General features: G+C 43.1%; 1 protein-coding gene across 3 annotated transcripts in view; it reads right to left on the bottom strand.

The window, feature by feature from the left end:
• SRRM3 (serine/arginine repetitive matrix 3) overlaps positions 1-13,890 on the bottom strand; it is a 334,709-nt gene that overhangs the window by 113,629 nt on the left and 207,190 nt on the right. For all 3 annotated transcript variants that reach the window (XM_075264822.1, XM_075264824.1, XM_075264823.1), the window contains one exon: positions 973-1,074. In XM_075264822.1, the coding sequence (XP_075120923.1) occupies positions 973-1,074 (102 nt within the window). The remainder of the gene's footprint in view (positions 1-972; positions 1,075-13,890) is intronic.

Genomic DNA, 13,890 nt, shown 5'->3' with positions numbered 1-13,890 from the left:
CTTTAGGTTGTGGTGCTTGTAATTAACAAATACATCAATGTTAAGGGAGGACCTTTAAGACCCCAAACTAAAATACGAAAACATATCCATTCAGAAGAAAACCAAGAAGATACAATGAAACAATGGAATGTAGTTAAATTGTGATAATTCTCAAATATTGGCATTGATAGATACGTGTATATGTCTATCTATGAGTCTATTTGGCTAGTAACATTATTAATTTTCTATTTATAAGAAAAGATTCCTCATTGTTAAGCAGTTAACACCAGTAAATTCATAAAGGGATACATTTACTTAAAAAACAGGATCTTTGCCTATTGTTAAATCGGGCAGAAATCATTTAATAATAGCATGAGGAGATATTTAAAGATGGCCTTTTATGTCCTCGGGCACATGCGGTTTTATATACCGTTGAATTCATCGCACTGTTGGCTTTCCCATTATGTGCCACCAGGGAAGAGCTATCGGTGCCATTACCGATAGCTCTTCACTGTCCGAAGGTCATTTCTGACAGCCTAACTGGGAACGCCCCTCCTGATAGTACTGTGTGTAGCCCTATACTGTGAGGGGGTGTTCCTTACCGCCCAGCGATGACGCTGAGCAGTGAAGAATGCTCCCTCTCCCCCTCCTGAAGTCCATAGACTAGTACTGTGGGGGCATTCCTCACCGCTCAGCGTCATCGCTGGGCGGTAAGGAACGCCCCTTCCAATATAGCACTACACAGAGTACTGTTAGGAGGGGCGTTCCCAGCTAGACTGTCAGGAACGCCCTTCTGACAGTGAAGAGCTATCAGTAACAGCACCGATAGCTTTCCCCCTGGGGTACATAATGGGAAAGCCGACAATGCACTGAATTCATGGACCTTCCATGCGCCCGAGGACATGAAAGGTCTTCTTTAAACATATTTCGATAAAATGAATGCTGAATTAAAATGCTTATAAAGTTAGAATCTAGGAGAGTAAAGCTGCTTACATCTGGCGACCATGTTGATCTTCTCTTGTCAGTACACCTTCTTTTTCCATGAGCATTTGTCGAAAAGTGCCTACTTTCTGGCGTATTTCCTCCTCTGAATACCTAGAACAAACAGAAGTAGCAATTGTTAGTACAGTTTACACTTCAATATAAATATTTCATATGCCATTGCTTGGCAATATTAATTTGAGTTTCCACATACAATACTTCATTTTATGACTGACAATTCACAAGTTGCGATCCAATATACAATACTTGACTTCCATCTCCATCACTGCGGGATGTTTTCATTGTGTTCACTGATCCATGGTTCTCTGATGTACACTATATGGCGTAAATAGATGTTATGTCAGAATTCAGTGTGCGCTATTCCAGCAGTGTATCCATAGCCAGAGCTAAATCTGTGCATAAATTTATCTAATACAGGATGGTTTGTAGACTGATCAATAATATATGCCCAATAGAAGAAAAAGCTACAGTATATAGCAATAGTGTGAAGCTATATAGTTATAGTGTCTATTTTATGGATATACAGCATTAGATGGAAAATACAGTATATCCTTTACTTGTATAGTACAACATATCAATGTAGTTACAATACATGCTGAGAAAGATAAGACAGTTTATGTGGAAGATGAAAAACATTGACTTATGAACTATATAGTTTTTGAGGAACTTATATAATAACTATGGGGCAAAATTCAGACCTGGATAGACCTTAAGGTAAACTTGCCAACACCCAAATTGTCTGGAAGTCTCCCATAATTGGGACATACTCATACAACGTTGGAAGGGCAGGCAAGCCATCTGTAGGAATCTATTCGGCAGGACTGGACAATGAGAGCTCTGTTGAAATGAATATCTCTGTATATCTCTGCTACTAGATATCCCCCTCCCTGAGAGACAAGTGACCACTGGCTCTATGACAGATTTCAAACAACTTCCTGCAGTGACATTGGGATGGTATATCGTATAATGGCTGTCAATATTTGTGTTTGACACTGTATAAGGCAATCTCTATCTGGCATTGTTAACACGGGCACACTGGTTGGCAACTGTATGAATTATATATGCAAATGTATTCAAAGGTTATATATAATAGTTCCTCTCCTATAATAGCCCTTTATACATAATAGTTCTCACTTATATATAATAGTTCCTCCTTTTAATATCACCCTTATATATATAATAGCTACCCTTACAATAGCCTCCGTATATATAGCAGTCTCCCCTTTATAATCCCCCTTATATAACAGTCTCTTCCTTATAATATCCCCTTTATATGTAATAATTACTCTCTTATAATAGTGCCCTTTGTATAAAATAGATCCTTCATTATAAATAATAGCCCCTTACATATAAATTCTCCCCTTATAACAGCCCCCTTTATATTTAATATTCCCCCCTTATATATAGCTCCTCTCTTATAATAGCTCCCCTTATGTATAATAGTTCATCCATTATAAATACTAGCCCCCTTATATATATACGTCTCCCCCTTATAATAGCCCCATTATATAATAGTTGCTTATTAAAATCAATGAAAATATATACTGCACTCAGATTATACTGACTTCTTCAGTGTAACTGTCTGGTCGTTCACTCAGTTGTCTCCAGTTGTCCAATGGACACTGGCCATGAAGAGAACAGCCTAGTATATCTCTCAGTGGGGCGGGCGATTACATGAGGCCTCCTAATGATACTGGCACTCGATAAGCCTTTGTGTCTGCACTCATAGCAATCAATCTCCAGGGAAAAACAAATTAAAAGGAAAAATAGCTGCCAGTCACATATACTCCCAGTCACACTGAGCTGTTCTCGGGGTCTGACATGCTTTATACAAGAACGGCCTTGTGTTCGGTGATGTTGAAAATACCAAGTTCCAATTATTTGGGACAATAGTCGCGAAAAGCTAAAAACTTTACAATGAATACTTAATGAGACTTAATAGTAAATAATAACAGCGCAGAATTACTGTCCATAAATACAATTATAGAATTCTACCAATCTGTTTATGAGCAAAATAAAGTATTTGTTAAATTTGTTTCCGCTGCAATAACATATTTAGGAAATCATTTTTACTGCACATTTTTCAATTTTTACGTGATATTCTGCTGACCATATGCTTATCATGACCCTAACTTCAATCAGCTTTTGGATATGCTTCTGTTTAGGGACCTAAAGACATAGAATATTCTCTGTCTATATTTTATTATTATCTAGTGAAAGAAAATATATATTCATTTTTTTGGGGATCACCATGTGCATGAAGCCATATGGGGGTACAGAGACTGTATTCTGTGTTCCAGTTTTAGTAGAGGCATGATATTCTCCATATAATATGACACTCAGCGTCATTCCTGGGCGGTAAGGAACGCCCTTTCACGGTATAGTGCTACACACAGTACAGTCAGAAGGGGCGTTCTAAATTAGACTATCAGGAACAGCACCAATAGCTCTTCCCTTAGGGCACATAATGGGAAAGCCGACAGTGCACTGAATTCAGCACACTGCTTTCTAGCGGTATATAAAACTGCATGTGTCCGAGGACATGAAAGGTCCTCTTTAAGTAATTGTCCTGTCTTGTTATCTGATTCATTCTGTTCATACACAATCAAACTTAGCTTACATGGGCTCTATGGAGAGGTGATGAGGAGAATAAGAAATACAGAGATAAGAGGCTGTATACTGTACTAAATGAGTCATCTCTGTCAGGAGAAGGCTGGATAATAATTCTGTAATATAGAGAGAACTGTCTCTCTATATTGCTCATGCCTGTCTATTTGATAAGCTCTTTTTTTCCTCACCATCTCTATAGAGTTTTACTTTACAGATTTGTTCAGTACCAGAAAGAGGCAAATAACTATGGTATATTACTTTTCTAATATAAAGTATATTGCAAAACTTGCTATTTTCACCTAAACTATGGATTTATGCAAAAAAAAGTTTTGTTAGACTTTAATTTTCACAAAAGTTTCAGCTCTCTGGTATTCAGTCATGTGAATATTTTATTTTAACTTCCTCCTTCCTTCTTTTTAATTTCACTTTTTTTTTTTTTTAACCATTTTTATACATTTATTTTGTATGATAAGATATAGTGGAAAAAACGAATATGATTTTTATGTAGCCAGAAAAATATAATTTCTATGAACATGAAATAAATGTATTCATTTGTAAACCGGAAGCAAAGCAAATAAAGACCAAATGCAGTTAAAAAATATATTTTCTACACTTTTGGTAAATGTGTAATTTTCTGTTCGTTCCAATATCAAATACAAACCTCTTTAAAATGATGGATTGAATGGATGGTTGATGCTGCCATAGAAACAGTACAGTGCTAACAAGAAAAATGACTGCGTACCCCAGCAGAAGTAATAAGTAACACATATGAATGTGCGGCTTGATGTCCTCATAATGTACTACAAACTAGAAAATCACCACATGACTATGAATCTTTATTTATTTTTAGCCTGTAGAATAATTTTCAAAGCGCTAAATGTAAAATAAAACGTAGGTCTGAAATATACCTTATTAAAGAAATGTTTTTCAACTTTTCAGGGTGAGTTACTTTCTACATTTTACTCTATGCAGAAGAGTTTGCTAGAAAATATACTCAAGTAATTGCTGTTATAACAATCTACTACTCTGTGTTCTTATAACACTGCTATTCTTGTAGATAACAGGCCAACAGTGCACAGAAAGAGGTAATAAATCAATTAACTAGCCAGCAGTTGGTAAGGAACAATCTTGATATAGGAAGTTCTGAATGGGATAGAAAGCTGAATCCCTGAGTGACAATGACTTTTGTCCTGCAGTACTATAGATTAACTCCCTGTACTGTGCGAGAATACCTCAAAATTTGCCTGAGACTTTGACAGGCGGAAGATGATCAAGTGCTAAGCTCGCAGCATATATAGGCCCAGGTTGGACTTTTACAAGGTTGAGTTTCCTGAATTGGATTGTACTGTATATATTTACTTCAATTTAAATGCCTGGAAGTGTGTACATGTATTACAGTAAACAATAGTAGATGTTTCTGTGTCCATTTCACATCCATACCTGGCCCCGATTTCAAACCTGTCAGAATTACTTGTCAGAATGTTTTATAGCGGTAAGAGTTTGATGTATTTTTGAAAAAAATATACACTTCATATTTTATAAATCAATGCTTACTCTAGATTTGAGTTTAATGGATGGTCCTTAGTCATTTATGCCTGGCAGCGATTTCAGTATGCACATTCATAAAGTGAAGATTGTCAATCACTGAATTAATGACTTAGTCAGCCCACTGGACTTCAAAGAGGTATTGCCATCTCAAGGTTCCTATATAAACTGCTAGCTGAAGTAAATTCAAGAGTTTTTGTAAATACATTGCTTTACAAATGCTGCCTCAATTGCCTAGTATGTGAAATTATTCCTTTCTTTTTCTCACTTATTGTTTACTCTTCATTGTCAAGACACTCAATTTGTATCTCTCCTTATTTAGAATTATTGGACAGATAAGGTTACTCACTGCTCTCTGAAGGAGAGGGTGGTTGAGTTCTCTGCAGTGACCCCACACAATATAATAGGCTCCCTAGAGGCTCCTCCAATATAACACTCCACAGTGGCTCCACACAATATAATATGTTCCCCAGAGGGTCCACATAGTATAATGCTCCATAGTGGCTGTGCACAATATAATATGCTTCCCAGAGAATCCCCCAAAGTATAATGCTCCACAGTGAACCCACACAGTAAAACATACTCCCAGAGCCTCGAGCCACTTCAAATGAACCCCTCGAAGTTCGTCTTGATGAATATTCGTGAGGTTTGTCCGTTCACTTCAGTGTTATTATTACACTCTAGGGTCTCTTCTCAGACCCCACTGTAGGATAATCGGAGGCCCAGGGGCCCAGTTATACTTACATTGCCTTACCTCTCCTAGGCATCCTCGTGCTGCTCCGCTATCCCCACCAGCTTTTTTTTAGGTCTGTAGCTGATGTCACACATTCTGTACGTCACCACTGATGCCAAATCACAAGCCTCAGCGGTGACGTCTGGAATGTGTGACATCAGCTACAGACCAGAAAATGATAACAGAAGCCCAGGAAAGATGATTAAATTTTTTTATTTTTACAGACCTCCCCTGGGCTGGCTTCTATTGGAATTAGGCTCCAGATCCAAGGGGGCCCTTTTGAGGATGGGGGCCGTGGGAAATTGCCAAGTCTGTTTCCCTACCAAAAGCACGGGGCTCATTGGGGGATTCGCCGGTACCCCAGTGGGCCAGTCCGAGCCTGATTCTAGTAATAATAAATAATCTCTCATGGTAAAGGCAATGTATATCTACTTCATAGTCCATCAAACAATCAAAGACTGCCCATCAACTTGTTGAAGAATACAGTAAATGAGAAAAAGAAGACACAGATCACAGAGGGAGGTACAAAAACCCTTTTAAGCCCAAAATAAACTGGAAATACAATAAGTTAAAAGTTAGAATTTTGCTACAAAATGCTATATATCAATCTAATCATCTCTTCAATACCTATAAATATGATGCCAGTAGACTGTATAACATTTTCATACTGACAGTTTCTCTTTAAAAAATCTTGTATTAAATGCTAAAAAATATGTTCACATTGGTATTCTTATTCATTACTGACAGATAATTTGTATTAGAAATATTACAAATTCATTTATTAATGAAAATAGAATTAAGTTTTAATGTAAATTAAAAAGTTAGTAGTTGACAGTTGTATAAACTGTTGTATATATTTAGTAGTTAGCATTAGAGATGAGCGAACAGTGTTCTATCGAACACATGTTCGATCGGATATCAGGGTGTTCGCCATGTTCGAATCGAATCGAACACCGCGTGGTAAAGGGCGCCAAAATTCGATTCCCCTCCCACCTTCCCTGGCGCCTTTTTTGCACCAATAACAGCGCAGGGGAGGTGGGACAGGAACTACGACACCGGGGGCATTGAAAAAAATTGGAAAAAGTCATTGGCTGCCGAAATCAGGTGACCTCCATTTTAGACGAATAGTGGATTTCAAATCCGGGTCATATGAGAATGTGAACTTTGTGACTATGAGACAGGGATAGCTGTACAGGCAGGGATAGCTAGGGAGAACCTTTATTTAGGGGGGAATGTTATTAAAAATAACTTTTTGGGGCTCTATCGGGTGTGTAATTGTGATTTTTGTGAGATAAACTTTTTCCCATAGGGATGCATTGGCCAGCGCTGATTGGCCGAATTCCGTACTCTGGCCAATCAGTGCTGGCCAATGCATTCTATTAGCTTGATGAAGCAGAGTGTGCACAAGGGTTCAAGCGCACCCTCGGCTCTGATGTAGCAGAGCCGAGGCTGCACAAGGGTTCAAGCGCACCCTCGGCTCTGATGTAGGAGAGCCGAGGGTGCACTTGAACCCTCACTCTGCTTCATCAAGCTAATAGAATGCATTGGCCAGCGCTGATTGGCCAATGTATTCTATTAGCCTGATGAAGTAGAGCTGAATGTGTGTGCTAAGCACACACATTCAGCTCTACTTCATCGGGCTAATAGAATGCATTGGCCAGCGCTGATTGGCCAGAGTACGGAACTCGACCAATCAGCGCTGGCTCTGCTGGAGGAGGCGGAGTCTAAGATCGCTCCACACCAGTCTCCATTCAGGTCCGACCTTAGACTCCGCCTCCTCCGGCAGAGCCAGCGCTGATTGGCCGAAGGCTGGCCAATGCATTCCTATGCGAATGCAGAGACTTAGCAGTGCTGAGTCAGTTTTGCTCAACTACACATCTGATGCACACTCGGCACTGCTACATCAGATGTAGCAATCTGATGTAGCAGAGCCGAGGGTGCACTAGAACCCCTGTGCAAACTCAGTTCACGCTAATAGAATGCATTGGCCAGCGCTGATTGGCCAATGCATTCTATTAGCCCGATGAAGTAGAGCTGAATGTGTGTGCTAAGCACACACATTCAGCACTGCTTCATCACGCCAATACAATGCATTAGCCAGTGCTGATTGGCCAGAGTACGGAATTCGGCCAATCAGCGCTGGCTCTGCTGGAGGAGGCGGAGTCTAAGGTCAGACCTGAATGGAGACTGGTGTGGAGCGATCTTAGACTCCGCCTCCTCCAGCAGAGCCAGCGCTGATTGGTCGAGTTCCGTACTCTGGCCAATCAGCACTGGCTAATGCATTGTATTGGCGTGATGAAGCAGTGCTGAATGTGTGTGTGTGCTTAGCACACACATTCAGCTCTACTTCATCGGGCTAATAGAATGCATTGGCCAGCGCTGATTGGCCGAATTCCATACTCTGGCCAATCAGCACTGGCTAATGCATTGTATTGGCGTGATGAAGAAGTGCTGAATGTGTGTGCTTAGCACACACATTCAGCTCTACTTCATCGGGCTAATAGAATGCATTGGCCAGCGCTGATTGGCCAGAGTACGGAATTCGGCCAATCAGCGCTGGCTCTGCTGGAGGAGGCAGAGTCTAAGGTCGGACCTGAATGGAGACTGGTGTGGAGCGATCTTAGACTCCGCCTCCTCCAGCAGAGCCAGCGCTGATTGGTCGAGTTCCGTACTCTGGCCAATCAGCACTGGCTAATGCATTGTATTGGCGTGATGAAGCAGTGCTGAATGTGTGTGTGCTTAGCACACACATTCAGCTCTACTTCATCGGGCTAATAGAATGCATTGGCCAGCGCTGATTGGCCGAATTCCGTACTCTGGCCAATCAGCACTGGCTAATGCATTGTATTGGCGTGATGAAGCAGTGCTGAATGTGTGTGCTTAGCACACACATTCAGCTCTACTTCATCGGGGTAATAGAATGCATTGGCCAGCGCTGATTGGCCAGAGTACGGAATTCGGCCAATCAGCGCTGGCTCTGCTGGAGGAGGCGGAGTCTAAGGTCGGACCTGAATGGAGACTGGTGTGGAGCGATCTTAGACTCCGCCTCCTCCAGCAGAGCCAGCGCTGATTGGTCGAGTTCCGTACTCTGGCCAATCAGCACTGGCTAATGCATTGTATTGGCGTGATGAAGCAGTGCTGAATGTGTGTGCTTAGCACACACATTCAGCTCTACTTCATCGGGCTAATAGAATGCATTGGCCAGCGCTGATTGGCCAGAGTACGGAATTCGGCCAATCAGCGCTGGCTCTGCTGGAGGAGGCGGAGTCTAAGGTCGGACCTGAATGGAGACTGGTGTGGAGCGATCTTAGACTCCGCCTCCTCCAGCAGAGCCAGCGCTGATTGGTCGAGTTCCGTACTCTGGCCAATCAGCACTGGCTAATGCATTGTATTGGCGTGATGAAGCAGTGCTGAATGTGTGTGTGCTTAGCACACACATTCAGCTCTACTTCATCGGGCTAATAGAATGCATTGGCCAGCGCTGATTGGCCGAATTCCGTACTCTGGCCAATCAGCACTGGCTAATGCATTGTATTGGCGTGATGAAGCAGTGCTGAATGTGTGTGCTTAGCACACACATTCAGCTCTACTTCATCGGGCTAATAGAATGCATTGGCCAGCGCTGATTGGCCAGAGTACGGAATTCGGCCAATCAGCGCTGGCTCTGCTGGAGGAGGCGGAGTCTAAGGTCGGACCTGAATGGAGACTGGTGTGGAGCGATCTTAGACTCCGCCTCCTCCAGCAGAGCCAGCGCTGATTGGTCGAGTTCCGTACTCTGGCCAATCAGCACTGGCTAATGCATTGTATTGGCGTGATGAAGCAGTGCTGAATGTGTGTGTGCTTAGCACACACATTCAGCTCTACTTCATCGGGCTAATAGAATGCATTGGCCAGCGCTGATTGGCCGAATTCCGTACTCTGGCCAATCAGCACTGGCTAATGCATTGTATTGGCGTGATGAAGCAGTGCTGAATGTGTGTGCTTAGCACACACATTCAGCTCTACTTCATCGGGCTAATAGAATGCATTGGCCAGCGCTGATTGGCCAGAGTACGGAATTCGGCCAATCAGCGCTGGCTCTGCTGGAGGAGGCGGAGTCTAAGGTCGGACCTGAATGGAGACTGGTGTGGAGCGATCTTAGACTCCGCCTCCTCCAGCAGAGCCAGCGCTGATTGGTCGAGTTCCGTACTCTGGCCAATCAGCACTGGCTAATGCATTGTATTGGCGTGATGAAGCAGTGCTGAATGTGTGTGTGCTTAGCACACACATTCAGCTCTACTTCATCGGGCTAATAGAATGCATTGGCCAGCGCTGATTGGCCGAATTCCGTACTCTGGCCAATCAGCACTGGCTAATGCATTGTATTGGCGTGATGAAGCAGTGCTGAATGTGTGTGCTTAGCACACACATTCAGCTCTACTTCATCGGGCTAATAGAATGCATTGGCCAGCGCTGATTGGCCAGAGTACGGAATTCGGCCAATCAGCGCTGGCTCTGCTGGAGGAGGCGGAGTCTAAGGTCGGACCTGAATGGAGACTGGTGTGGAGCGATCTTAGACTCCGCCTCCTCCAGCAGAGCCAGCGCTGATTGGTCGAGTTCCGTACTCTGGCCAATCAGCACTGGCTAATGCATTGTATTGGCGTGATGAAGCAGTGCTGAATGTGTGTGCTTAGCACACACATTCAGCTCTACTTCATCGGGCTAATAGAATGCATTGGCCAGCGCTGATTGGCCAGAGTACGGAATTCGGCCAATCAGCGCTGGCTCTGCTGGAGGAGGCGGAGTCTAAGATCGCTCCACACCAGTCTCCATTCAGGTCCGACCTTAGACTCCGCCTCCTCCAGCAGAGCCAGCGCTGATTGGCCGAATTCCGTACTCTGGCCAATCAGCACTGGCTAATGCATTGTATTGGCGTGATGAAGCAGTGCTGAATGAGTGTGCTTAGCACACACATTCAGCTCTACTTCATCGGGCTAATAGAATGCATTGGCCAATCAGCGCTGGCCAATGCATTCTATTAGCGTGAACTGAGTTTGCACAGGGGTTCTAGTGCACCCTCGGCTCTGCTACATCAGATTGCTACATCTGATGTAGCAGTGCCGAGTGTGCATCAGATGTGTAGTTGAGCAAAACTGACTCAGCACTGCTAAGTCTCTGCATTCGCATAGGAATGCATTGGCCAGCCTTCGGCCAATCAGCGCTGGCTCTGCCGGAGGAGGCGGAGTCTAAGGTCGAACCTGAATGGAGACTGGTGTGGAGCGATGTTAGACTCCGCCTCCTCCAGCAGAGCCAGCGCTGATTGGTCGAGTTCCGTACTCTGGCCAATCAGCACTGGCCAATGCATTTCTATGGGGAAAAGTTAGCTTGCGAAAATCGCAAACTGACAGGGATTTCCATGAAATAAAGTGACTTTTATGCCCCCAGACATGCTTCCCCTGCTGTCCCAGTGTCATTCCAGGGTGTTGGTATCATTTCCTGGGGTGTCATAGTGGACTTGGTGACCCTCCAGACACGAATTTGGGTTTCCCCCTTAATGAGTTTATGTTCCCCACAGACTATAATGGGGTTCGAAACCCATTCGAACACTCGAACAGTGAGCGGCTGTTCGAATCGAATTTCGAACCTCGAACATTTTAGTGTTCGCTCATCTCTAGTTAGCATACATTGTGTATGGAATAAAGCTATTAAACAAAGGATCATGAATCACTCAGATAACATTTACATTTGTTTTGCCATGTGAATAGACAGAAAAAAGTTGCAATTATTTAACCTGTATTTTGAAGCAATTAAAAAGGAAGAGCAGTTTATCCAGAATGAACAAAACCTCCTACGCATGGTAGGAAAATGGCAAAAAAACAAGCTATTTTTCTGGTTTAGATGTGATTATAAGGATATGCTTTGAAATTGGTTAGAAGCGTATAGTCAATAATTTAGACATGATATATTGGTGGCGAAGCTTAAAGAGGACCTTTCACCACCTCCAAAAAATCCAGCTCTTACATCAATTAATAGGCACTACCCCACTGATTATGGCACAGTTGGCATTTTCTCTCTAGCTCCCACCATTTCTGAGCTATCAATGCTGTTAGTTTTGGTACCTCTTATGTTATTTAGGCTCTGTATTGTCAGGAGGGCAGTGTCAGGCAGCAGCAGTCAATGGCTGACACCCCCCCCCCTTCCTGACTCTGGCCTTCTGACATTACAGAACCTAAATAGCACATCAGACACCAAAACTAACTACGATTGAGAAAGGTGGCGGCTATAGAAAAAATTCCAACTGTGCTGGAATCAGTTTTATTGTTTTGCCGATGCTACTAAGTATTTACGTACTGTCCTATGTAAACCTGGCTTTTGTAGGTGAGGGTACATCCTGTTCAGATGGTGAAGAAGCATTAGCACAGTCATATTAAAAGTGTGTTCCTTTTGGAAGTGCTTAAAGGGATCCTATCATACAAATGCTTTTTTTCTCATTAACACATCGGAATAGCAAGACGTCTGGGGCATTATCATACAGGCCCAAAGCATTATGGTAGCAGTAAAAGCCTGTTTCCATACAGGCCCAAAGCCTGTGCTAGCAGTAACAGGCTATTACTACTACCACAGGCTTTGGGCCTATATGGTAAAATCCCAGACCACATGACATCTAGGATATTACCATATAGGCCTGTAGCCGACTAGGATTAACATGAGCACAAACAGAATGTCATGCATTTTCCCCCCTCGGCTTATACTCGAGTCAATAAGTTTTCCCCATTTTTTGTGGTAAAATTAGGGGGGGGTCGGCTTATATTCGGGTCGACTTATATTCGAGTATATATGGTAGATTGTGAGCCCCACATAGGGCTCACAATCTACATTTTTGCCCTATCAGTATGTCTTTGGAGTATGGGATGAAAGCCACACAAGCACAGGGAGAAAATACAAACTCCTTCCAGATGGTTTTTTGCCCTTGGCAGGATTCGAACCAAGGACTCGAGCCCAGCAAGGCTGCAGTGCTAACCTCTCAGCCACCGTGTGGCCCCAGAATTCCGTTTTTTGTCGGTATGCAAATGAGTTCTCTCGCAGCACTGAGGGCGTCCCCAATGCTGCGAGAGAACTCTCTCCAGCGCCGCCTCCATCTCAGTATTGTAAGCGGCCATTTTCTCGTGGGCCCTGTGGGCATGCGCAGTCTGCAGTGCCCGAGGCCTAGAAGTCTTAAACCTGCGCCGGAAGAAGAGGATGAAGAGGAAGTTGCTGATGAAGATGGGGGCGGTGCTGGAGAGAGTTCTCTCACAGCATTGGGGACGCCCCCAGTGCTGTTTGAGCACTGGGGCCTGCCCCCAGTGCTGCGAGAGAACTCATTTGCATACCGACAAAAAACGGAATTCCTACGGAACGGCAGCACAGAGAAGACAACGAAAAGTAGGAGAAGAATAGCCTTTCTTAGGGCTATTCCCACGTGTTAATGAGAAAAAAAGTGTTTGTATGATAGGATCCCTTTAAAAAGTTTTTGAAAAAGTGCAAACGAAGAAATCAAAGGGACATGGGAGGGCCATGAGAAAACTAATGTATGTGGTTATTTAGAAAAATAATGTAAACTGTTATTCACTGGAAAGTCAACTTAAAAGGCGGCATTACTATAACAGCTGTATAGGTGTGGAGTACAGTAGCAGCCTTATATCCAACACTTCCAGATTTATTTCAGTTTTATCAGACTCATTTTTTTCCGAGTTTTCAGCCTATTTGTTTCTTGGCGATTTGTTATTGAGGGACTAAATCCTTCATCCCATGTCTCATTTGCCTGACATACAAAATAACTGTGGGTCTCTTTCATTTGGTGGATTCCCTGGTGATGCTGACACCTCCCATCATTTATGGACAAGTGATTTAAGGTTGATAACTGCCTACATCTCCCTCTGAAATTGATTGATATGACATCTATTCAATTATTCTCCCAGCATGCCACAGCAAAAAAGTCATTTACTCCTGACTGGAGATAACTGAGCCTGGGATTAAAAAGGTGCTCTCCGAAGAGCAGAGTT

Source organism: Leptodactylus fuscus, chromosome 2 (genome assembly GCF_031893055.1).
Source record: "Leptodactylus fuscus isolate aLepFus1 chromosome 2, aLepFus1.hap2, whole genome shotgun sequence".
NCBI classification, from domain to species: Eukaryota; Metazoa; Chordata; class Amphibia; order Anura; family Leptodactylidae; genus Leptodactylus; species Leptodactylus fuscus.
This window is presented reverse-complemented; position numbering and strand designations above follow the sequence as displayed.